Source organism: Schistocerca cancellata, chromosome 3 (assembly GCF_023864275.1).
Source record: "Schistocerca cancellata isolate TAMUIC-IGC-003103 chromosome 3, iqSchCanc2.1, whole genome shotgun sequence".
Lineage (NCBI taxonomy): Eukaryota > Metazoa > Arthropoda > Insecta > Orthoptera > Acrididae > Schistocerca > Schistocerca cancellata.
In genome coordinates, this window is record NC_064628.1 from 604,084,650 (window position 1) to 604,108,180 (window position 23,531).

Here is a 23,531-nt window from a genome sequence, read left to right on the forward strand (position 1 = left end):
CAAATGTTACAATGTTAACTCCACATCTAAACTATCTGTATTATTTATCAAAATGGCATTAAGACATTGACCACACTGGAGTAATGTACAAAATTTGCTCATCTAATATGATGTGTTACTTTTCAAAAGTACGTAAGATGCATCAACAGTACACACACAATGTTAAGTGTCACAATTTCATTTTCACGTCTAAAGATTAACTTGAACTTCGCAGCAAGCGATGTTATGTCTTTGAAACATGGTAGAGGGCACATTGGTTTCCCCAACATAAATATTTCCACATCGAAATCACTCTTATTTTTGTTCTACAGCTGCACAAAACACGTTATCCAAAATAATATGCTAAGGAAACAAATCTTTGTTTAGGCCTAAGAGAACCTTTCAACTACTTCTGCATTGCTTGATTAGCATATTATTTTAGCCGCATATGTTTTGTACTGTTGTAGAACAAAAAGACAGGCAATTTAGACGCGTAAGTAACATTGTGGACCTTAAGTTGGGAGTCTACGACCATATTTCAAGCATCAATCCACCGCATTGTCAGGTTGTGGGACACTCACACTCACACACACACACACACACACATACTGTCAGCCTCTGACCGGAATATTAATTGAGTTGAGTTCTGAATGCGTGTTTATTTAATTATTTAGTTAGTTTTCACAAGAGAGGTGACACACAAAAAAATGTGATCACAGAAAAACTGCAGATCTGTATTCGTTGCTAGTGTCATTTGCACGACGTTTTTAAAAATTATCTTCACCTTAGAAGACGGAAAATTATATTCATGCAAATAGGGGAACAAGCAGGATTTAGATGTAGACATTGCACCGTTGATGGCAGAGAAGTCCTTTGTTACGGTGTGAGGTGCTCTTACTTCTTGTACCAGATGTGATGCTAACTTCAACCATTGCCTGTTTCCAAGTGCAGATTACAGTTAGATGTGGGAATAACATTGTGTCTCTTGACATAAGCGTTGTGTGCATGTTGCTGCACAGCTTAATGAAGTCATTTTGGATGCGAAAATACCATACGTTCCACCAGCATTATCAAAAACGTTACGCCGTTTTGGTAAATGATACAGATATGTTAAATGTAGAAATGATATTAGAACATTTTTGTCTGGGCAGGTGTGTGTCTGAGTTACTCTTGAGGTTTATGTTTTTTTGAAAAACGATACAACTTTTTAGGGGTGGTAATACATTAAGTACAACAATTATTGTCTATATCTTTACATACTATGGGGTGTTCAAAAAGTCTCTCCGCAGTGCCGTATGATTGTTAGCCGTGCGTGCCGTATGATTGTTGGCCTCCCTGGGTTACTTACCTTCAAGTGGACTCTGCCAACATTCCACTGTTTCGTTTATCCTAGCGAGCGTCAGTAGTACCGATGGTGTGTGTCGTCACGTGTAGTCGTGAACGTTTAAGTTTAGCTCCTCCATTCGTTTGTTTCGTTTGTGTCACTGGTAAAATGAATAACGTGTGTTTTTAGTCGAACAAGTGTTCAAAGCTAGCGGTAAATACTCAGTTTCAGTTCTTCAAACATTCAATTCAGTTTACCCGGAGACATCACTGCCACATCGCGATACTGTGCGAGATTTGATTAACAAATTTCGAAGTATGGGTTCAGTGACATATGCACCGAGATGTGGTCGTCCTAGGGTTTTTCTGAGGATAAACTGCTCGATATTTCCGATAAAATATCCATGACTCCGAACAAGTCAGTAAGAAAACTCGCCCACACAGCTGCAAGGAAAAATTAGAACTTTTCCCATATAAAGTCCAAGAACTGTAAAATACTCATCATTGGAAGAGACTGCATTATTGTCAACGGTTCAAAAATTTCGTTTAACGAAATGGGAGGAATATTCTTAATGAAACATTTTTTAACTGATGAGGCGTGGTTTCATTTACTCTGGTACATGAACTCTCAAAATTCTCGAATGTGTAGTACTGCAAATCCAATGTGTATTAATGAGGAACCACTTCATTCTGGGAAAATAGCAGATTGTACTGCAATTTCTAGACGTGGGATTGTGGGTCCCATACTTTTCAACGAAACAATAAACGCTCAACGATACTGCAGTGATATTCTGTACCCATTCATAGGAGAACTTGCTTTAAGTGAAATACTGAACGGCTATTTTCAACAAGATTGTTGCAACCGCGTAAACAGCTCGCGTTTAAATGTCACTGCTGGCTGAAGTCTTTGGTGATCGCATAATTTCACAGGGAGTTTAGCCTCCACGATCGTCCGACCTAACACCAACTGACTTTTTCTTCTGGGGTGCAGCGAAAGCAACTGTCTATAAAAACCGTCCAAAATCCATCGATGAATTGAAAACTGCAATATCCACGTTTACAGCCTCTGTTACAAAAGAAATGTTACAGTTTGTGTTTGGAAACATGATTAGTCGAATTGAATTGTGTATTCAATAACAGGGGGGACACTTTCCACATTGACCGTGAAAATTTGTAAGTAAAAATGAATATTAAATAAATTAATAAATTGTATTTTACTAATATTCATTTCGGTATATTGACTGAGGCATACGGCACACATGGCTAACAATCATCAGGCACTGCGGAGAGACTTTTTGAACACCCCGTATTTATGCTAAGTGCAAACACATACCGTGTGTTTGTGTGTATCTGTATGTGTGTGTGTGTGTGTGTGTGTGTGTGTGTGTGTGAAAGAAAGGGTGAGAGAGAGAGAGGCAGTGGTAGGGGAGGAGGGGGTAAGGTTGTGAGGAAAGGAGGTGGAACTTACTGATGGGGCAGAATTTTTCCTCGAAAAACTATCAGGTTTCTACCAAAAAACATCTCGCAAATCGTAACACAAGGCAACCAGTTCACATGATGTCGTGGGTACAATACTGAGCACCGTCCACCTCCTTTACACGCACAGAAGAGTGTGCCAGAGGTATAGTTGTCGTACACGTACTACTAACGTCTTGGCTCTACAGGGGTCTTACTTAAGATTCTGTCAAATTTTATTGTGTATCTGACGCCAATACTAAATAGGATTTCATTCAACGTCGCGGTATGCCATTAATCACCTGAACTATTCGCACATCTAACTATTCCCTTGACTTCACAAAACCAAATTTTCCTACTATATAGTTGGAGATAATTTTTGGAGATGATTTTAACGAATATCGTGGAAACTACCGGAGGAAACGATGCAGAACTGCAGCTGTCCAGAGTTCACCGTTGTTTTCATGTGATCTCTCTTATCAGACGGAATAATAATTCAAAAGCTCCAAATTCGGGAATTCGAGAATATATTGGTTTGTACTGAAACTCACATTGTGCTACGAACAACTACAGCAAAAACATTTATTAATGTTATCAGTTATGTTTGTTACATAGCGTAAAACGCAAGTAAGACATTTACTGTAGTATCTACCAAAACTTTATCTTTGAAAACCATTATTATTGCCACTAGTTTCGATGTTATCAATTATCGTTAGCCACGGCATCTTGAAGACCATCGTTTTCTTAAATATGATTGACGCAATCGTAGATTGGGGATATAATTGATGTTTTCATAGCAGCTTATGGTGATTACTAAGATCTTCGATAAAAATCGATAAGCACTGTAATACCAACGAAAATAACCGACGCACTTCTAATAACACGCAATAACATACTCACATAGGAGCGTTAGTTCTTAAATTATCATGTCACTGGACGACTGTCTGAAAATCTTAGATACACGACGTCTTAACTACTGTTCGGTCCCTTCTCATATCTTTCGATGTCTCTTGATTAATGTTGCAGAGATACATCTGTTTCAAAGATTCACGATGCTCCTTTTCCACATTTTTTTCCCTCAAGAGCTGCTTCCAGCTACAATGCAGCTATTCGTCGGTGATATGGATTCATGCTCTCATCCTCTCAACTAGTGAAACTGTTCCTCGGACATTTTCGCTAACCTAGTACATCTAGTAAGAAATCATGTCATAGATTAACTGTAGACGTAAAATTTTAAATTTCATTGCACCACAATGCGTTTGTCTTCTGCTTCACTCCGATGACTTATTGACATTGATCACTTTTATCTGCTGCAGACACAGATCTGTCGGCGGAATCGATTGGGACCGTCACTGCTACCCTAGTGACTAAAGATGCCGATGCCATTACTGAAGCTGTAACTGCTGTGACCTTGAACACAGCCAACACTTACGGTGCACAGTCAGCAGTAACCAGCGTGGAACCAGAGACGGGAGTGACATACAATATTTCTGACACGGAGCTTGGCCTATTAGTGTGTCAGAACTTTCATTTAATAGATAATTCCGTGTCCTTTATAGCAAGACGGACTCTTGGACTCTATTGTAAAATTATGAATCCTACAGGTATGTACTTTCCTTGTTACACATAGATGCTGATTGTGTTGATGGCAAAATTACGTGAAATAAGGTTCTTCGTAGGTGTATAGGCTTTAGCGCCTGTATAAGTTAACATTATGGTTTTCAGACATGCCGCATCTTGCTATAAAATAACTGTTGCCGGCTCAATGAGACTGACGTTTCGATCACGTTTTTTTAAATGGAACCCCGTTAGTTTTGTTAGCACATCTGAACATATAAACAAATACGTAATCAGTGCCGTGTGTTGCATTGTAAAATGTTAATAACATCCGGAGATATTGTAACCTAAAGTTGACGCTTGAGTACCACTCCTCCGCTGTTCGATCGTGTGTATCGGAGAGCACCGAATTACGTAGAGATCCAAAGGGAATGGTGATGGACCTTAGGTACAGAAAAGACTGGAACAGCACATTACGTCCACGTGCTAACACCTTTTTATTGGTCTTTTTCACTGACGCACATGTACATTACCACGACCGGTGAGGTACACCTACAAACGTGGTTTCCATTTTCAGTTATGGAGTGGAACAGAGTGTGTCCTGACATGTCAGACCAATAGATGTTCAATGTGGTGGCGATCATTTGCTGTACACAATTGCAATCTCTGGCGTAATGAATGTCGTATACGCCGCAGTACATCTGGTGTAATGTCGCCGCAGGCTGGCACAATGCGTTGTTTCATATCCTCTGGGGTTGTAGGCACATAACGGTACACATTCACGTTTAACGTACCCCACAGAAAGAAGTCCAGAGGTGTAAGATCAGGAGAACGGGCTGGCCAATTTATGCGTCCTCCACGTCCTATGAAACGCCCGTCGAACATCCTGTCAAGGGTCAGCCTAGTGTTAATTGCGGAATGGGCAGGTGCACCATCATGCTGATACCACATACGTCGACGCGTTTCCAGTGGGACATTTTCGAGCGACGTTGGCAGATCATTCTGTAGAAAAAATGGCTCTGAGCACTATGGGACTTAACTTCTAAGGTCATCAGTTCCCTAGAACTTAGAACTACTTAAACCTAACTAATCTAAGGACATCACACACATCCGTGCCCAAGGCAGGATTCGAACATGCGACCGTAGCAGTCGCGCGGTTCCAGACTGTAGCGCCTTTAACCGCACATTGTGTAGAAACGCGATGTATGTTGCAGCTGTTTGGGCCGCTGCAATGAAGTGAGGACCAATGAGGTGGTCGCCAATGATTCCGCACCATACATTTACAGGCCACGGTCGCTGTCGCTCTACCTGCCTGAGCCAGTGAGGAATGTCCACGGACCCACTTCATCGGTAAACAGGTAGAACTGCAACGTATTCTCTGTTAATGCCCAGTGACAGAATTGCACTCGATGATTAAAGTCATCACCATGTAATTGCTGATGTAGCGACACTTGAAACGAGTGAAAGCGGTGACGATGCAGTATGCGCATCACACTACTTTGACTCAGTCCACCGGCTCTCGCAATGTCCCCTGTATTCATGTGTGGGTTCATGGCAACAGCAGCTAACACACCAACTGCACCCGCTTCTCCTGTGACGGGCCTGTTAGGAACCCGTTTGCGTGCTACGACCATACCTGTTGCATACAGTTGGCGGTAGATGTTTTGCAATGTGCGGCACGTTGGATGCTCTCTGTCCGGGTACCCTTCTGCATACACCCTGCAGGCTTCAGCTGCATTTCGTCGACACTCGCCATAGATGAGTATGATCTCCGCCTTTTCAGAGTTCGAATACACCATGGTCACAGTTCCTACAACACTTCACTATCACAGACGTCTGGTAACACGGTGTACTACAGTTGGTCTGCGTGCGGAGGCGAATGCAGAATAACAATAACAGCAAGCGCTACATGCGGACACTACGACAGCAAGACCAAACCACAACAGTGCACTACAGCCACACTCGTAAACATGGTCGTCATCGTAGACATATCCCTGCAGATGCTGCTCGCCGACCGTGGCCCGTGTTTGTTACAACACACAACTGAACCTTGGAGGTTTCAAGCGTCAACTTTAGGTTACAATATCTCCGGATATAATTAACATTTTATAATGTAACAAACGGCATTGATTACGTATTTGTTTATATGTTCAGATGTGCTAACAAAACTAACGTTGTTCCATTTAAAAAAACGTAGGGAGCGGTAAAGCAGTAGCGTGTACAACTGTATTTCACTTGATACCTAACATTGCCGCTGGATATATTTCGTAAACCACATCAAATACTGACGAATCGATTCCACAGACCGAACGCGAGGAGAGGGGCTAGTGTAATTAGTTAATACAAACCATAAGAAATGCACGGAAGTATGTTTTTTAACATAAACCTACGTTTTTTTTAAATCGAACCACGTTAGTTTTGTTAGCATATCTGAACATATAAACAAATACGTAATCAGTGCCGTTTGTCGCATTGTAAAATGTTAATTACATCCGGAGATATTGTAACCTAAAGTTGACGCTTGAGTACCACTCCTCCGCTGTTTGATTGCGTCTATCGGAGAGCATAGAATTACGTAGGGATCCAAAGGGAACTGTGTTGGACCTTAGGTACAGAAAGGACTGGAACAGCACATTACGTCCACATGCTAACACCTTTTTATTGGTCGTTTTCACTGACGCACATGTACATTGCCATGAGGGGTGAGGTACACGTTCGACGGGTGTTTCATAGGACGTGGAGGACGCATAAATTGGCCAGCCCGTTCTCCTGATCTTCCACGTTTGGATTTCCTTCTGTGGGGTACGTTAAAGGAGAATGAGTACCGTTATGTGCCTACGACCTCAGAGGAGATGAAACAACATATTGTGGCAGCCTGCGGCGACATTACAGCAGACGTACTGCGGCGTGTATGGCATTCATTACGCCAGAGATTGCAATTGTGTGCAGCAAATGATGGCCACCACATTGAACATCTATTGGCCTGACATGTCGGGACACACTCTATTCCAATCCGTAGTTGAAAACGGAAACCACGTGCGTACGTGTACCTCACCCCTCACGGTAATGTACATGTGCGTCAGTGAAAAAAATTTATACACTCCTGGAAAGGGAAAATAGAACACATTGACACCGGTGTATCAGACCCTCCATACTTGCTCCGGACACTGCGAGAGGGCTGTACAAGCAATGATCACACGCACGGCACAGCGGACACACCAGGAACCGCGGTGTTGGCCGTCGAATGGCGCTAGCTGCACAGCATTTGTGCACCGCCGCCGTCAGTGTCAGCCAGTTTGCCGTGGCATACGGAGCTCCATCGCAGTCTTTAACACTGGTAGCATGCCGCGACAGCGTGGACGTGAACCGTATGTGCAGTTGACGGACTTTGAGTGAGGGCGTATAGTGGGCATGCGGGAGGCCGGGTGGACGTACCGCCGAATTGCTCAGCACGTGGGGCGTGTGGTCTCCACAGTACATCGATGTTGTCGCCAGTGGTCGGCGGAAGGTGCACGTGCCCGTCGACCTGGGACCGGACCGCAGCGACGCACGGATGCACGCCAAGACCGTAGGATCCTACGCAGTGCCGTAGGGGACTGCACCGCCACTTCCCAGCAAATTAGGGACACTGTTGCTCCTGGGGTATCGGCGAGAACCATTCGCAACCGTCTCCATGACGCTGGGCTACGGTCCCGCACACCGTTAGGCCGTCTTCCGCTCACGCCCCAACATCGTGCAGCCCGCCTCCAGTGGTGTCGCGACAGGCGTGAATGGAGGGACGAATGGAGACGTGTCGTCTTCAGCGATGAGAGTCGCTTCTGCCTTGGTGCCAATGATGGTCGTATGCGTGTTTGGCGCCGTGCAGGTGAGCGCCACAATCAGGACTGCATACGACTGAGGCACACAGGGCCAACACCCGGCATCATGGTGTGGGGAGCGATCTCCTACACTGGCCGTACACCACTGGTGATCGTCGAGGGGACACTGAATAGTGCACGGTACATCCAAACCGTCATCGAACCCATCGTTCTACCATTCCAAGGGCAAGGGAACTTGCTGTTCCGTCAGGACAATGCACGTCCGCATCTATCCCGTGCCACCCAACGTGCTCTAGAAGGTGTAAGTCAACTACCCTGGCCAGCAAGATCTCCGGATCTGTCCCCCATTGAGCATGTTTGGGACTGGATGAAGCGTCGTCTCACGCGGTCTGCACGTCCAGCACGAACGCTGGTGCAACTGAGGCGCTAGTGGAAATGGCATGGCAAGCCGTTCCACAGGACTACATCCAGCATCTCTACGATCGTCTCCATGGGAGAATAGCAGCCTGCATTGCTGCGAAAGGTGGATATACACTGTACTAGTGCCGACATTGTGCATGCTCTGTTGCCTGTGTCTATGTGCCTGTGGTTCTGTCAGTGTGATCATGTGATGTATCTGACCCTAGGAATGTGTCAATAAAGTTTCCCCTTCCTGGGACAATGAATTAACGGTGTTCTTATTTCAATTTCCAGGAGTGTATATTACAGCTGCTGTTTCTGCCATTTAAAGGGAGACAATTATTGAAGTGTATGAAAACAGTACGGAAAAGAAAAACGTAAATTAGTGACAAACTACGGCGTGTACAGTCTTTCTTCAACATGCAAACAACACTATGATTTTCTGATTTTGGTTCTGATATACTCGATATGCCTGCCACAATTGGACATGTTGTGGTGCAGATGAATAGCGGAACACTGCACGACCCGCAGAACTGTCGGATAATAGACACTGTCGATGACCTCCTGAATGGCTTTTTTCAACCCATTAATGGTTTTTAGGTTATTGCTGCACACCTTGTCTTTAATATAGCCCCACAACGAGGAGTTGCATATGTTCAGATCCGGAGAATTTGGCAGCCAATCGGGGCCGATGCGAGTCTCCTCGCGGTACCCCAGGTCCGCAAAGTGCTCCTCCAGGACATCAAACATTCTCCTGCTTGCATGGGCTAACTTCCGTCTTGCATGACCCACATTTTGTCGAAATAAGCATAAGAGGGGGGGAATAAATCATCTTCAGTATCGCCACGTACCGTTTGGTAGTCACCGTGTCATTAAGGAATATCGCACCGATTACTCTGTGAATGGACAAAACACACCGCACCCATTGAGGGTGATGAAACTTCTCGGTCGCGAAATGCGGATTCTCAGTCTTCCAAATGCGCCAATTTCGCTTATTGACGAACCCGTCGAAATGAAAGTGGGTCGCGTCGCTAGAGGAAGCCACAAACACGTACTACTTCCCATCGTGCCCCGCCTCCCCCCCCCCCCCCCCCGCCGGTGACTGTGTAGTCTGAACATCCTGACGCAAACCGTTCAGAAGTCATGACAATTTTATTTTATATAGTTCAGTGTCACCCTGCACTAAAAGAACAACGATCGTGTATCCTATATGTAAACTCGTGGCAGTTAGTAATGTCCACATAGCACATATCTCTTCGCCAGTAGCGCTTCTGAAAACCTAACCGCCATAGTCGTCCTTTATTTATAATGTCATAGATGATTAATCTTGGTGTGTGTGTGTAAAACTGTAGAGGACCTACATGGTGGTTACAACTTACTGAAATTCCGTACATGCGACGTTAACATGACGATTCCTTTGTAATCAGGTAATGAATATGGTGATGCTCATATGTGTTCCATATGCATATAACTTCGAAAGGACTAAAACTTCAATGTTATCTGTTAACAGTAAATTTATACGAACTTTTATGGTGCAAATTGCGATGTTTTAATAATATATCAATTGCGAAATCTGCATGTCATTTGCCGATACAGTTCCAAAATAGCATAGTTCATACTGAAGGAATGAAAATAAGTGTCTAGACACATATAGAATTCTACATAACTGTCACTGCCAGTAATAAAATATTGGAGTATTGAGCAATGAGGATATTTTTAAGTACACTCCTGGAAATGGAAAAATGAACACATTGACACAGGTGTATCAGACCCACCATACTTGCTCCGGACACTGCGAGAGGGCTGTACAAGCAATGATCACACGCACGGCACAGCGGACACATCAGGAACCGCGGTGTTGGCCGTCGAATGGCGCTAGCTGCGCAGCATTTGTGCACCGCCGCCGTCAGTGTCAGCCAGTTTGCCGTGGCATACGGAGCTCCATCGCAGTCTTTAACACTGGTAGCATGCCGCGACAGCGTGGACGTGAACCGTATGTGCAGTTGACGGACTTTGAGTGAGGGCGTATAGTGGGCATGCGGGAGGCCGGGTGGACGTACCGCCGAATTGCTCAGCACGTGGGGCGTGTGGTCTCCACAGTACATCGATGTTGTCGCCAGTGGTCGGCGGAAGGTGCACGTGCCCGTCGACCTGGGACCGGACCGCAGCGACGCACGGATGCACGCCAAGACCGTAGGATCCTACGCAGTGCCGTAGGGGACTGCACCGCCACTTCCCAGCAAATTAGGGACACTGTTGCTCCTGGGGTATCGGCGAGAACCATTCGCAACCGTCTCCATGACGCTGGGCTACGGTCCCGCACACCGTTAGGCCGTCTTCCGCTCACGCCCCAACATCGTGCAGCCCGCCTCCAGTGGTGTCGCGACAGGCGTGAATGGAGGGACGAATGGAGACGTGTCGTCTTCAGCGATGAGAGTCGCTTCTGCCTTGGTGCCAATGATGGTCGTATGCGTGTTTGGTGCCGTGCAGGTGAGCGCCACAATCAGGACTGCATACGACCGAGGCACACAGGGCCAACACCCGGCATCATGGTGTGGGGAGCGATCTCCTACACTGGCCGTACACCACTGGTGATCGTCGAGGGGACACTGAATAGTGCACGGTACATCCAAACCGTCATCGAACCCATCGTTCTACCATTCCTAGGCCGGCAAGGGAACTTGCTGTTCCAACAGGACAATGCACGTCCGCATGTATCCCGTGCCACCCAACGTGCTCTAGAAGGTGTAAGTCAACTACCCTGGCCAGCAAGATCTCCGGATCTGTCCCCCATTGAGTATGTTTGGGACTGGATGAGGCGTCGTCTCACGCGGTCTGCACGTCCAGCACGAACGCTGGTCCAACTGAGGCGCCAGGTGGAAATGGCATGGCAAGCCGTTCCACAGGACTACATCCAGCATCTCTACGATCGTCTCCATGGGAGAATAGCAGCCTGCATTGCTGCGAAAGGTGGATATACACTGTACTAGTGCCGACATTGTGCATGCTCTGTTGCCTGTGTCTATGTGCCTGTGGTTCTGTCAGTGTGATCATGTGATGTATCTGACCCTAGGAATGTGTCAATAAAGTTTCCCCTTCCTGGGACAATGAATTCACGGTGTTCTTATTTTAATTTCCAGGAGTGTATTTTAAGGCTTGAAATACATATTGCGATAGTGCATACCACAGCAGTTGGTTTCTTTAAGGAGCAATATGTATGCTTATTAAGGGGTATCACAACGTTGCGTAGGCAAATCTAGGATGTAGAAAGCTAAGTACGAAAAATTTTCGATACTACAAGGTATAATACAGGTGTACGTAGAGAGGGAGAGATAAAAAAAAAAACAGGAAAAGACGGGTGTAGTGTAGCACCTGTCATATACGAATGAATCAGTATCATTTTCAAGAAATCTATGGCTAATTATACGTAGCAAAAATGTGATATGAAAATGCACGCTTGTCAGTAGGATAAAACGAACAATAGAGATTGAAGGGCTGAACCTTAAGAGTGTAGCGGGAATTTGGCTGTTATGGTTCATAACGGAAGGAACACCGAATAAAAATCATGATACTGTAAAGGAAGCAGGTGACCTAGAAAAAGTTTGGCAACGGTTCAAGATGCTCCAAAAATTAAATAATAAAACGTTAGTTATTAGATTGAAGGAAAAGCAGACGCTATACAATACTTATAAAACCTAGTGGGAGGATTACGATTGGAAAAGAGATGATGAAAAGGTCACGTCGCAGGGATAAAATATTTCCTCTGTTACGTTCAATCTGTATCTTACAGATGCAAATAAGGAAAGGAATCAGAGGTAAATGATTCGTAGGTTCGAATGGAGAATTCAAAATAAGGGTGAAATCTATGAGTGGAAATTCAGCTATTATATTACTATACTCAGTTTTTTTAATTAGTTGATATCTTCAAGTAAGAATAAAAGCCAGCACACGTGTTCCATCCATATCAATATTTATAGTGAAAGGTTTTTTCATCACGACCAAATTATGTACATCAGTAAGTGACTTTGTGTCCTAGGTACAGTGGTCGATACGGAAAAGACTCTAGGAGGGGGCGACAAAAATATCTTGGGCTACTTTTACTTATACTGTAATAAAAAATAATCAAGTCACATTCAAAGTTTAAGAAAGTTTTATTTTAACTGATTATACACATATACAAGACAATGCTATTTTACACTACTGAAGCGTTAGTCGTGCGGTAGCGTTCTCGCTTACCACGCCCGGGTTCCCGGGTTCGAATCCCGGCGGGGTCAGGGATTTTCTCTGCCTCGTCATGACTGGGTGTTGTGTGCTGGCCTTAGGTTAGTTCGGTTTAAGTAGTTCTAAGTTCTAGGGGACTGATGACCATAGATGTTAAGTCCCATAGTGCTCAGAGCCATTTTGAAGAGTTACAATTTTGGTTCTCTTTCTTAAATGATTAATTCATTGCGCCTATTCTTCATGTCAAGTTGGTCAATTACCTCGCCAATAGGACAATCAATGTCAGGGTGAGAGTTCAACAGAGCTAACCCATTAAGTCGATCTTCCTTCATTGGCTACCTCAGCCATGACTTTGTACGTCGCAGTGATGAAAAACCTCTTTCCATTGTAGCGATAAATGCAGGTAGACAAGCAAATATCTTGTTCAGTTTGTGCAAACTGCGATAGTCAGGTCTAGGACAGACAGACAACGCTTGAATAACAGAATCTCGATCATTAAGAGCGTTTATGGACGTTTGCTTGTATTGAAGAATCTCTCCCATTAGTTTTTTTTTTCACCTTGAGTGATTGTTCTTCAGAGAACGGTATTTAAGTTAAGCACTGGTTCAAGTTGTGTACCAGATCATTACCGTTGTGTTTCAGTAGTTGTGATGGGAAAAATATGTTGAATCTTAAATGATAATGCTACATTTGAAAGTACAACCACTCGGTAACTCGATTCGGTCGAGTCGAATAACGAAATAAATAAATTAATAGCGTGCGGTCTGACTGGCGGGGACGGCCGTGGGTGGCAGTGCGATCGTGCCCGCATGGGGATTGGGGGGGACCTCTCGCACCAGCCATATGTATCCCCCACTGCCTAGGTAGAACGGTTTTCATTCCGTCCTGTATGGTCACTTCAATTTACTGTGTTCTTCCAACATAACATTAAAAATATTGTAATGCATGTTCTTCGAGACAAATGCCCAGAAATTTGAACCTGGATTTGTTGATAGATACAGAAACGAGTACGGCCGCCACCACGGAAGTGATGTCTGCACGCAAGCTTACCACAACAGCGGCCGCAGGCACATCTGAAGGACCTTTCGACACAAGTCGTGTCCCTGATGCTGAGCAAGCTGCGACGAGCTTGACGCAACAAGAGGAACCCTCTTCACACATCTCGTCCTTGACCAAACTCAGAGAAGTGTGCAGACATCTGAATCATGTAAAGAATAAAATGTTTGGACCATATTTACCGGGGCTCTGCAAGCACGTCGATGAACCAGGTAGAAACGTTGCCCTACGAGATTAATGTTAATAGTAACAGAGATGCATACTTCTTATTGAATTATTAGGATGGAACATTAGTTTGAAGCGTTATTGTTTCGCTTGTTGGATTATAGTTGTAATGTTTATATTAATTGATTGTTATTTCTTATTTGTAGTTCACTGTTGCTACTGAGTTTAAACATTGTCATTTTGTCATTTGGAGATTGTGAATCGAGTCGTAGTGGCCCCTTATCAGTCAGAGGGCCCGCATAATAGACATGCAAGGTGGGCTGCCGCCCTCCCTTCAATAGCTCATATCAAAGCATCGCCAGTGAATGTAAACATCAACAGACCTTCTGCATCCAAAAGCTACTACTTCATGAAAGCCTTGTGACCTAGATCCACCAATTGGAACTAATGTGACTACGTGTAGCACTCCACCAAATCAGCGTTATAAGCATGCCAGCAAAGTTAGACCAGCAATGTGTACCTATAGCTAGGACAGCTCTGGCCAATACCAACGCCAGCTCCAGCCCAGTGGAAACTCGCCGTAGTCTTCTGTAGAAATTTGTGTCTTCTTGGGTATGACTCCACTATGGATTAGTGTAGCGTAATATTTTGCTTGTTATTATTTCTTCTCATTGTCTGGTAACTTTTAAGTGGTTTTCCACTACAAGAATTATTGTGTTTCTTGTTGTTCTTGAAATTGGAAATTAGTGCATGCCAAGTAGACGTTTTAATTAAATTAAGTGTGTTCAAACTTGATCGTTAGTTCTTTCATGCCGACAGTATGACACAACAAACGGAGTTATGGCCGCTAGAAAAGAAGTGCGAAGTAGAAAAATCGGAACATTTTCGGCATGAAGCATTAAGATGTTGCACATGTAAGAACTTCAGAATGTCATCCAGTTATAGAAGAAAATTTAAGACCTAAGGTGCAATGAGGGTATGATATTGATTGTCTTTAGAAGCGTGTGATTTATTTAAGGTAGTTGTTACTGATATTTATGGAAGATCTTAGTAATCTCCTATCAGCTGCCATTGAAACTTCTAATACGGCTAAAGGTTACGGTTGTTGTCAGTCATCATCTTTATCAAGATAAAGTTGCTAATGATGATTTGTGACATAGAAACTAATAGCAATAATAACTCTTTCCAAAGATTATGATTCCAAGATATTACAGAAAATCTCTTACTTGTGGTTGACTGTAAGCAATAATCAAAACTGATAACATTAATTAACAATTTTGCTGTAAATGATTGTTGTACAACGAGATTTTCCATGGAAACAAATGTATTTCCGATTTCTCGAAGTTGGAATTTTGGAGTTATCATTCCATTTGATAAATGAGATGACACAGAAACAACCGACGACTCAGAAAAGCTTCGTTCTACATCGTGTCCTCCTATAGATCTTACGACATACATTATAGTTAGCTCCAACTGCGTATAAAAACAATTAGATTTCACGAAATGAAGAGTTCATGCAACATTTAGCTGTGGTCATAGCACAAATGATAACTGCAACCCGTGACATAAAATGAACCATTGTTTTGAATGGGAATCAGATGCTCAGAAAATTCTATCAGATCCTCAAGTAAGAGAATTTTATAGCTAAGATGCTGGTAGTACAATTTCAATACTTCCGGGATACTTCTGGGTGCGTGTTAACCTAATGTTGGTGCGTAGCACTGTACCCACGACATGACATGAATTGGCTGCCTTGTACAGAGAGTCGTGCGAGTTGGGAGATAATTTCTCAGCAGCCATCTGAAACAGTTGAGTCAAAAAATGTTCTACCATGTCAGTAAATTTCATCACAGTTTCTCACAACCTGTCATTCTGTCTCTCTCTCTTTCCTCCCTCCCTCTTACATGTTCATGAACACTGAATCTGAAATTAATAAAGATGTTGACAGTTAGCGTATCTTACAGTATTCCCAGTCCTTAAATGTCTGTATTATTTATCAAACATATTAAATTTGCCAGCAACACTCACAAGCACAAAAATGTTATTTCCATAGTTATCTAAACTGTCTGTATATTTGTGAACATTAGCTAAGGGTATTTTCAATACTGGTGTTCATTTAAGGTATTAGCACAATTAAAATGTTAGCATTACATTTGAAAACTCCAGAATTTTCATCAGTAACTCACATACACAATCTTTATTTCAAGAGTTCAAATGTTAACTCCACATCTAAGCTATCTGTATTATTTATCAAAATTACGTTAAGACAATGACCATACTGGAGTAATGTACAAAATTTTGCTCATCTAATTTAATGTGTATTTTTCAAAACTACTTGAGCTACATGAACAGTACACACACACAATGTTAAGTGTCACAATATTATTTTCACGTGTAAAGATTAACTTGGACTTCGCAGCAAGCGATGTTGGATATTTCAGACATGGTAGAGCCCACATTGGTTTCCCCAACATAAATATTTCCATATCGAAATCGCTTTTAATTTAGTTCAGTAACTGCACAAAACACCTTATCCAAAATAATATGCTAAGAAAACAAACCTTTCAGCTACTTCTGCACTGCTTGATTAGCATGTTATTTTAGTCGCATATCTTTTGTATTCTTATAGAAAAATAAGAAAGGCCATTTAGAAGCGTAAATAACATTGTGGACCTTAAGTTGGAAGTCAACCATCATATTTAAAGCCTCAACTCTACCTTAATCTGTGACTTGCACGATGATTGCACTCATCCACTAGCTGACGCCCAATGTCAGGTTATGGGACACCCACACCCACACACATTTAACACCCACCCACAGACACACACACCCACACCCACACAATCTGTCAGCTTCTGAATGGGTGTTTATTTAGTTACTTAGTTAGTTTTCACAAGAGAGGTGGCACACCAAAAACTGTGATCACAGAAAAATTACTGATCTGTATCCTTTGCTACTGTCATTTGCACATTTTATAAATTATTTTCAACTTAAGAGGAGGAAAATTATATTTCATGAAAGTAGGGGAACAAACAGTATTTAGATGTACCCATTGCACAGTTGATGGCAGACATGTCCTTTATTGCCGGGGGGGGGGGGGTCAGTTATTTCTTGAACCAGTAGTGATGCTAGCTTCAACCATTCAACCATTGCCTAGTTCCAAGTGCAGATTACATTTAGATGTGGAAATAACATTGTGACTCTTGACACAAGCGTTAGTGCATGTTCCTTCAATGCTGATACATTTTTGATAAATAATGAAGATATTTTGGATGCGGAAATACCATATGTTACACCAGTATCGTCAAAAAATTTACGTAGGTCTGGTAAATGATACAGATATTTTAAATGTATAAACGATGATATAACATTTTTGTCTCCGCAGGTGTGTGTCTGAGTTGCTCTAGAGGTTTATGTATTTTTGAAAAATGATACAGCTTTTTAGGGGTGGAAATACATCAAGTTCAACAATTATTATGTATATATCTTTACATACTATGGGGTGTTCAAAAAGTCTCTCCGCAGTGCCGTATGATTGTTAGCCGTGCGTGCCGTATGATTGTTGGCCTCCCTGGGTTACTTACCTTCAAGTGGACTCTGCCAACATTCCACTGTTTCGTTTATCCTAGCGAGCGTCAGTAGTACCGATGGTGTGTGTCGTCACGTGTAGTCTTGAACGTTTAAGTTTAGTTCCTTCATTCGTTTCTTTCGTTTGTGTCACTGGTAAAATGAAGAACGTGTGTTTTTAGTCGAACAAGTGTTCAAAGCTAGCGGCAAATACACAGTTTCAGTTCGTCGAACATTTATTTCAGTTATCCCGGAGATAACACTCCCACATCGTGATACTGTGCGAGATGTGATTAACAAATTACGAGGTACGTGTTCCGTGACACATGCACCAAGATGTGGTCGTCCTAGGGTTTTTCTGAGTATAAACTGCTCGATATTTCCGATAAAATATCCATGACTCCGAACAAGTCAGTAAGAAAACTCGCCCACACAGCTGTAAGGAAAAATTAGAACTTTTCCCATATAAAGTGAAGGTCGTCCAAGAACTGTAAAATACTCATCATTGGAAGAGACTGCATTATTGTCAATGGTTCAAAAATTTCGTTCAACAAAATGGGAGGAATAAACTTAATGAGACCTTTTTTAACTGATGACGCGTGGTTTCATTTACCCTGGTACATGAACTCTCAAAATTCTTGTATGTGTAGTACTGCAAATCCATTGTGAATTAATGAGGAACCACTTCATTCTGGGAAAATAGGAGTTTGGATTGCAGTTTCTAGACCTGGGATTCTGGGCCCCATTTTTTTCAATGAAACAATAAACCGTCAACGGTACTGCAGTGATACTCTGTACCTATTTACAGGAGAACTTGTTGTAAGTGAAATACTAAACGGCTATTATCAACAAGATGGTTCAACTTCGCAAACAACTCGCGTATAAGTGCCACTCCGTGCTGATCCTTTGGTGATCGCATAAATTCACAGGGACTTTGGCCTCCACGATCGTCCGACCTAACACCACCTGACTTTTTCTTCTGGGGTGCAGCGAAAGCAACTGTCTATAAAAACCGTCCAAAATCCATCGATGAATTGAAAACTGCAATATCCACGTTTACAGCCTCTGTTACAAAAGAAATGTTACAGCTTGTGTTTGGAAACATGATTAGTCGAATTGAAATGTGTACTCAATAACAGGGGGCACATTTTCCACATTGACCGTGAAAATTTGTAAGTAAAAATGAATATTAAAGAAATTAATAAATTGTTTTTTTACTAATAATAATTTCGGTATATTGACAGAGGCATACGGCACGCACGGCTAACAATCATCCGGCACTGCGGAGAGACTTTTTGAACACCCCGTATTTATGCTAAGTGCAAACACATACCGTGTGTTTGTGTGTATCTGTGTGTGTGTGTGTCTGTATGTGTGTGTGTGTGTGTATGCGAAAGAAAGGGTGAGAGAGAGAGAGAGAGAGAGAGGGAGAGAGAGAGAGGGAGAGAGAGAGATAGAGTGAGAGAGAGAGAGAGAGAGGGAGAGAGAGAGAGAGAGAGGCAGGGGTAAGGGAGGAGAGGGAAAGGTTGTGAGGAAAGGAGGTGGAAATTACTGATGGGGAGGAATTTTTCCTGGCAAAACTATCAGGTTGCTACCAAAAAACATCTCGCAAATCGTAACACAAGGCAACCAGTTCACGTGATGTCGTGGGTACAATACTGAGCACCGTCCACCTCCTTTACACAAACAGAAGAGTGTGCCAGAGGTATAGTTGTCGTACACGTACTACTAACGTCTTGGCTCTACTGGGGTCTTACTTAAGATTCTGTCAAATTTTACTGTGTATCTGACGCCAATACAAAATAGGTTTTCATTCACCGTCGCGGTATGCCATTAATCACCTGAACTATTCGCACATCTAACTATTCCCTTGACTTCACAAAACCAAATTTTCCTACTATATAGTTGAGATAATTTTTGGAGATGATTTTAACGAATATCGTGGAAACTACCGGAGGAAACGATGCAGAACTGCAGCTGTCCAGAGTTCACCGTTGTTTTCATGTGATCTCTCTTATCAGACGGAATAATAATTCAAAAGCTCCAAATTCGGGAATTCGAGAATATATTGGTTTGTACTGAAACTCACATTGTGCTACGAACAACTACAGCAAAAACATTTATTAATGTTATCAGTTATGTTTGTTACATAGCGTAAAACGCAAGTAAGACATTTACTGTAGTATCTACCAAAACTTTGACTTTGAGAACCATTATTATTGCCACTAGTTTCGATGTTATGAATTATCGTTAGCCACGGCATCTTGAAGACCATCATTTTCTTAAATATGATTGACACAATCGTAGATTGGGGATATAATTGATGTTGTCATAGCAGCTTATGGTGATTACTAAGATCTTCGATAAAAATCGATAAGCACTGTAATACCAACGAAAATAACCGACGCACTTCTAATAACACGCAATAACATACTCACATAGGAGCGTTAGTTCTTAAATTATCATGTCACTGGACGACTGTCTGAAAATCTTAGATACACGACGTCTTAACTACTGTTCGGTCCCTTCTCATATCTTTCGATGTCTCTTGATTAATGTTGCAGAGATACATCTGTTTCAAAGATTTACGATGCTCCTTTTCACATTTTTTTCCTGAAGAGCTGCTTTCAGCTACAATGCAGCTATTCGTCGGTGATGTGGATTCATGCTCTCATCCTCTCAACTAGTGAAACTGTTCCTCGGACATTTTCGCTAACCTAGTATATCTAGTAAGAAATCATGTCATAGATTAACTGTAGACGTAAAATTTTAAATTTCATTGCACCACAATGCGTTCGTCTTCTGCTTCACTCCGATGACTTATTGACATTGCTCACTTTTATCTGCTGCAGACACAGATCTGTCGGCGGAATCGATTGGAACCGTCACTGCTACCCTAGTGATTAAAGACGCCGATGCCATTACTGAAGCTGTAACTGCTGTGACCTTGAACACAGCCAACACTTACGGTGCACAGTCAGCAGTAACCAGCGTGGAACCAGAGACGGGAGTGACATACAATATTTCTGACACGGAGCTTGGCCTATTAGTGTGTCAGAACTTTCATTTAATAGATAATTCCGTGTCCTTTATAGCAAGACGGACTCTTGGACTCTATTGTAAAATTATGAATCCTACAGGTATGTACTTTCCTTGTTACACATAGATGCTGATTGTGTTGATGGCAAAATTACGTGAAAAAAGGTTCTTCGTAGGTGTATAGGCTTTAGCGCCTGTATAAGTTAACATTATGGTTTTCAGACAAGCCGCATCTTGCTATAAAATAACTGTTGCCGGCTCAATGAGACTGACGTTTCGATCACGTTTTTTTAAAGGGAACCCCGTTAGTTTTGTTAGCACATCTGAACATATAAGCAAATACGTAATCAGTGCCGTGTGTTGCATTGTAAAATGTTAATAACATCCGGAGATATTGTAACCTAAAGTTGACGCTTGAGTACCACTCCTCCGCTGTTCGATCGTGTGTATCGGAGAGCACCGAATTACGTAGAGATCCAAAGGGAATGGTGATGGACCTTAGGTACAGAAAAGACTGGAACAGCACATTACGTCCACGTGCTAACACCTTTTTATTGGTCTTTTTCACTGACGCACATGTACATTACCACGACCGGTGAGGTACACCTACAAACGTGGTTTCCGTTTTCAGTTATGGAGTGGAACAGAGTGTGTCCCGACATATCAAGCCAATAGACGTTCAGTGTGGTGGCCATCATTTGCTGCACACAACTGCAATCTCTGGCGTAATGAATGTCGTATACGCCGCAGTACATCTGGTGTAATGTCGCCGCAGGCTGCCATAATACGTTGTTTCATATCCTCTGGGGTTTTAGGCACTTCACGGTACACATTCTCCTTTAACGTACCCCACGGAAAGAAGTCCAGAGGTGTAAGATCAGGAGAACGGGCTGCCCAATTTATGCGTTCTCCACGCCCTATGAAACGCCCGTCGAACATCCTGACAAGCGCCAGCCTAGTATTAATTGCGGAATGGGCAGGTGCACCATCATGCTGATACCACATACGTCGAAGCGTTTCCAGTGGGACATATTCGAGCAACGTTGGCAGATCATTCTGTAGAAACGCGATGTATGTTGCAGCTGTTTGGGCCCCTGCAATGAAGTGAGGACCAATAAGGTGGTCGCCAATGATTCCGCACCATACATATACAGTCCGCGGTCGCTGTCACTCTACCTGTCATAGCCAGCGAGGATTGTCCACGGACCAGTAATGCATGTTCCGTAGATTCACTCCCCTGTGGTTTGTGAAACCCGCTTCATCGGTAAACAGGTAGAACTGCAACGCATTTTCTGTTAATGCCCAGTGACAGAATTGCACTCGATGATTAAAGTCATCACCATGTAATTGCTGATGTAGCGACACTTGAAACGAGTGAAAGCGTTGACGATGCAGTATGCGCATCACACTACTTTGACTCAGTCCACCGGCTCTCGCAATGTCCCGTGTACTCATGTGTGGGTTCATGGCAACAGCAGCTAACACACCAACTGCACCCGCTTCTCCTATGACGGGCCTGTTACGGACCCGTTTGCGTGCTACGACCATACCTGTTTCATACAGTTGGTGGTAGATGTTTTGCAATGTGCGGCACGTTGGATGCTCTCTGTCTGGGTACCGTTCTGCATTCACCCTGCAGGCTTCAGCTGCCCTTCATCGACACTCGCCATAGATGAGTATGATCTCCGCCTTTTCGTTCGAATACACAATGGTCACTGTTCCTACAACACTTCACTGTCACAGACGTCTGGTAACACGGTGTACTACAGTTGGTCTGCGTGCAGAGACGAATGCAGAATAACAATAACAGCAAGCGCTACATGCGGACACTGCGACAGCTAGACCAAACCACAACAGTGCACTACCGCCACACTCGTAAACACGGTCGTCATCGTAAACATGTCCCTGCAGATGCTGCTCGCCGACCGCGACCCGTGTTTGTTACAACACGCAACTAAACGTCCGGGGTTTCAAGCGTCAAATTTAGGTTACAATATCTCCGGATGTAATTAACATTGTACAATGTAACAAACGGCACTGATTACGTATTTGTTTATATGTTCAGATGTGCTAACAAAACAAACGTGGTCCCATTTAAAAAAAACGTACGTTTGAGTTAAAAAACATACTTCCGTGCATTTTTGTATGGTTTGTATTAAACAATTACACTAGCCCCACTCCTCACGTTCGCTCTGTGGAATCGGTTCGTCAGTATTTCATGTGGTTTACGAAATATATCCAGCGGTAACGTTAGGTGACTCACCCTGTATACCTAACATTACCGCTGAATATTTCGTAAACCACATCAAATACTGACGAATCGATTCCACAGACCGAACGTGAGGAGAGGGGCTGGTGTAATTGGTGATTACAAACCATAAAAGAATGCACGGAAGTATGTTTTTTAACACAAAACTACGTTTTTTAAAATGGAACAACGTTAGTTTTGTTAGCACATCTCAACATATAAACAAGTACGTAATCAGTGCCGCTTGTTGCATTGTAAAATGTTAAATACATCCGGAGATACTGTAACCTAAAGTTGACGCTTGAGTACCACTCCTCCGCTGTTCGATCGTGTGTATCGGAGAGCACCGAATTACGTAGGGATCCAAAGGGAACTGTGATGGACCTTAGGTACAGAAGAGACTGGAACAGCACAATACTTCCACATGCTAACACCTTTTAATTGGTCTTTTTCACTGACGCACATGTACATTGCCATGAGGGGTGAGGTACACGCTCGACGGGCGTTTCATAGGACGTGGAGGACGCATAAATTGGCCAGCCCGTTCTCCTGATCTTACACCTCTGGACTTCCTTCTGTGGGGTACGTTAAAGGAGAATGTGTACCGTGATGTGCCTACAACCCCATAGGATATGAAACAGCGTATTGTGGCAGCCTGCGGTGACATTACACCAGACGTACGGCGCCGTATACGACATTCATTA

General features: G+C 43.1%; 1 protein-coding gene and 1 long non-coding RNA gene across 8 annotated transcripts in view; one reads left to right on the forward strand and one right to left on the reverse strand.

The window, feature by feature from the left end:
* Positions 1-23,531, forward strand: part of LOC126175514 (uncharacterized) — a 96,746-nt gene that overhangs the window by 33,860 nt on the left and 39,355 nt on the right. For 5 of the 7 annotated variants that reach the window (XM_049922337.1, XM_049922342.1, XM_049922341.1 and 2 more), the window contains 3 exons: positions 4,074-4,361; positions 13,748-14,020; positions 20,393-20,680. In XM_049922337.1, coding sequence (XP_049778294.1) covers positions 4,074-4,361; positions 13,748-14,020; positions 20,393-20,680 — 849 coding nt within the window. The remainder of the gene's footprint in view (positions 1-4,073; positions 4,362-13,747; positions 14,021-20,392; positions 20,681-23,531) is intronic. The other 2 variants (XM_049922343.1, XM_049922344.1) reach the window with 2 other exon arrangements.
* LOC126175519 (uncharacterized) lies at positions 1,018-18,678 on the reverse strand. The gene is made up of 2 exons (XR_007535587.1): positions 18,497-18,678; positions 1,018-2,259 (listed from the first exon to the last, which is right to left on the reverse strand). It is a non-coding gene; the product is annotated as an uncharacterized LOC126175519 (long non-coding RNA).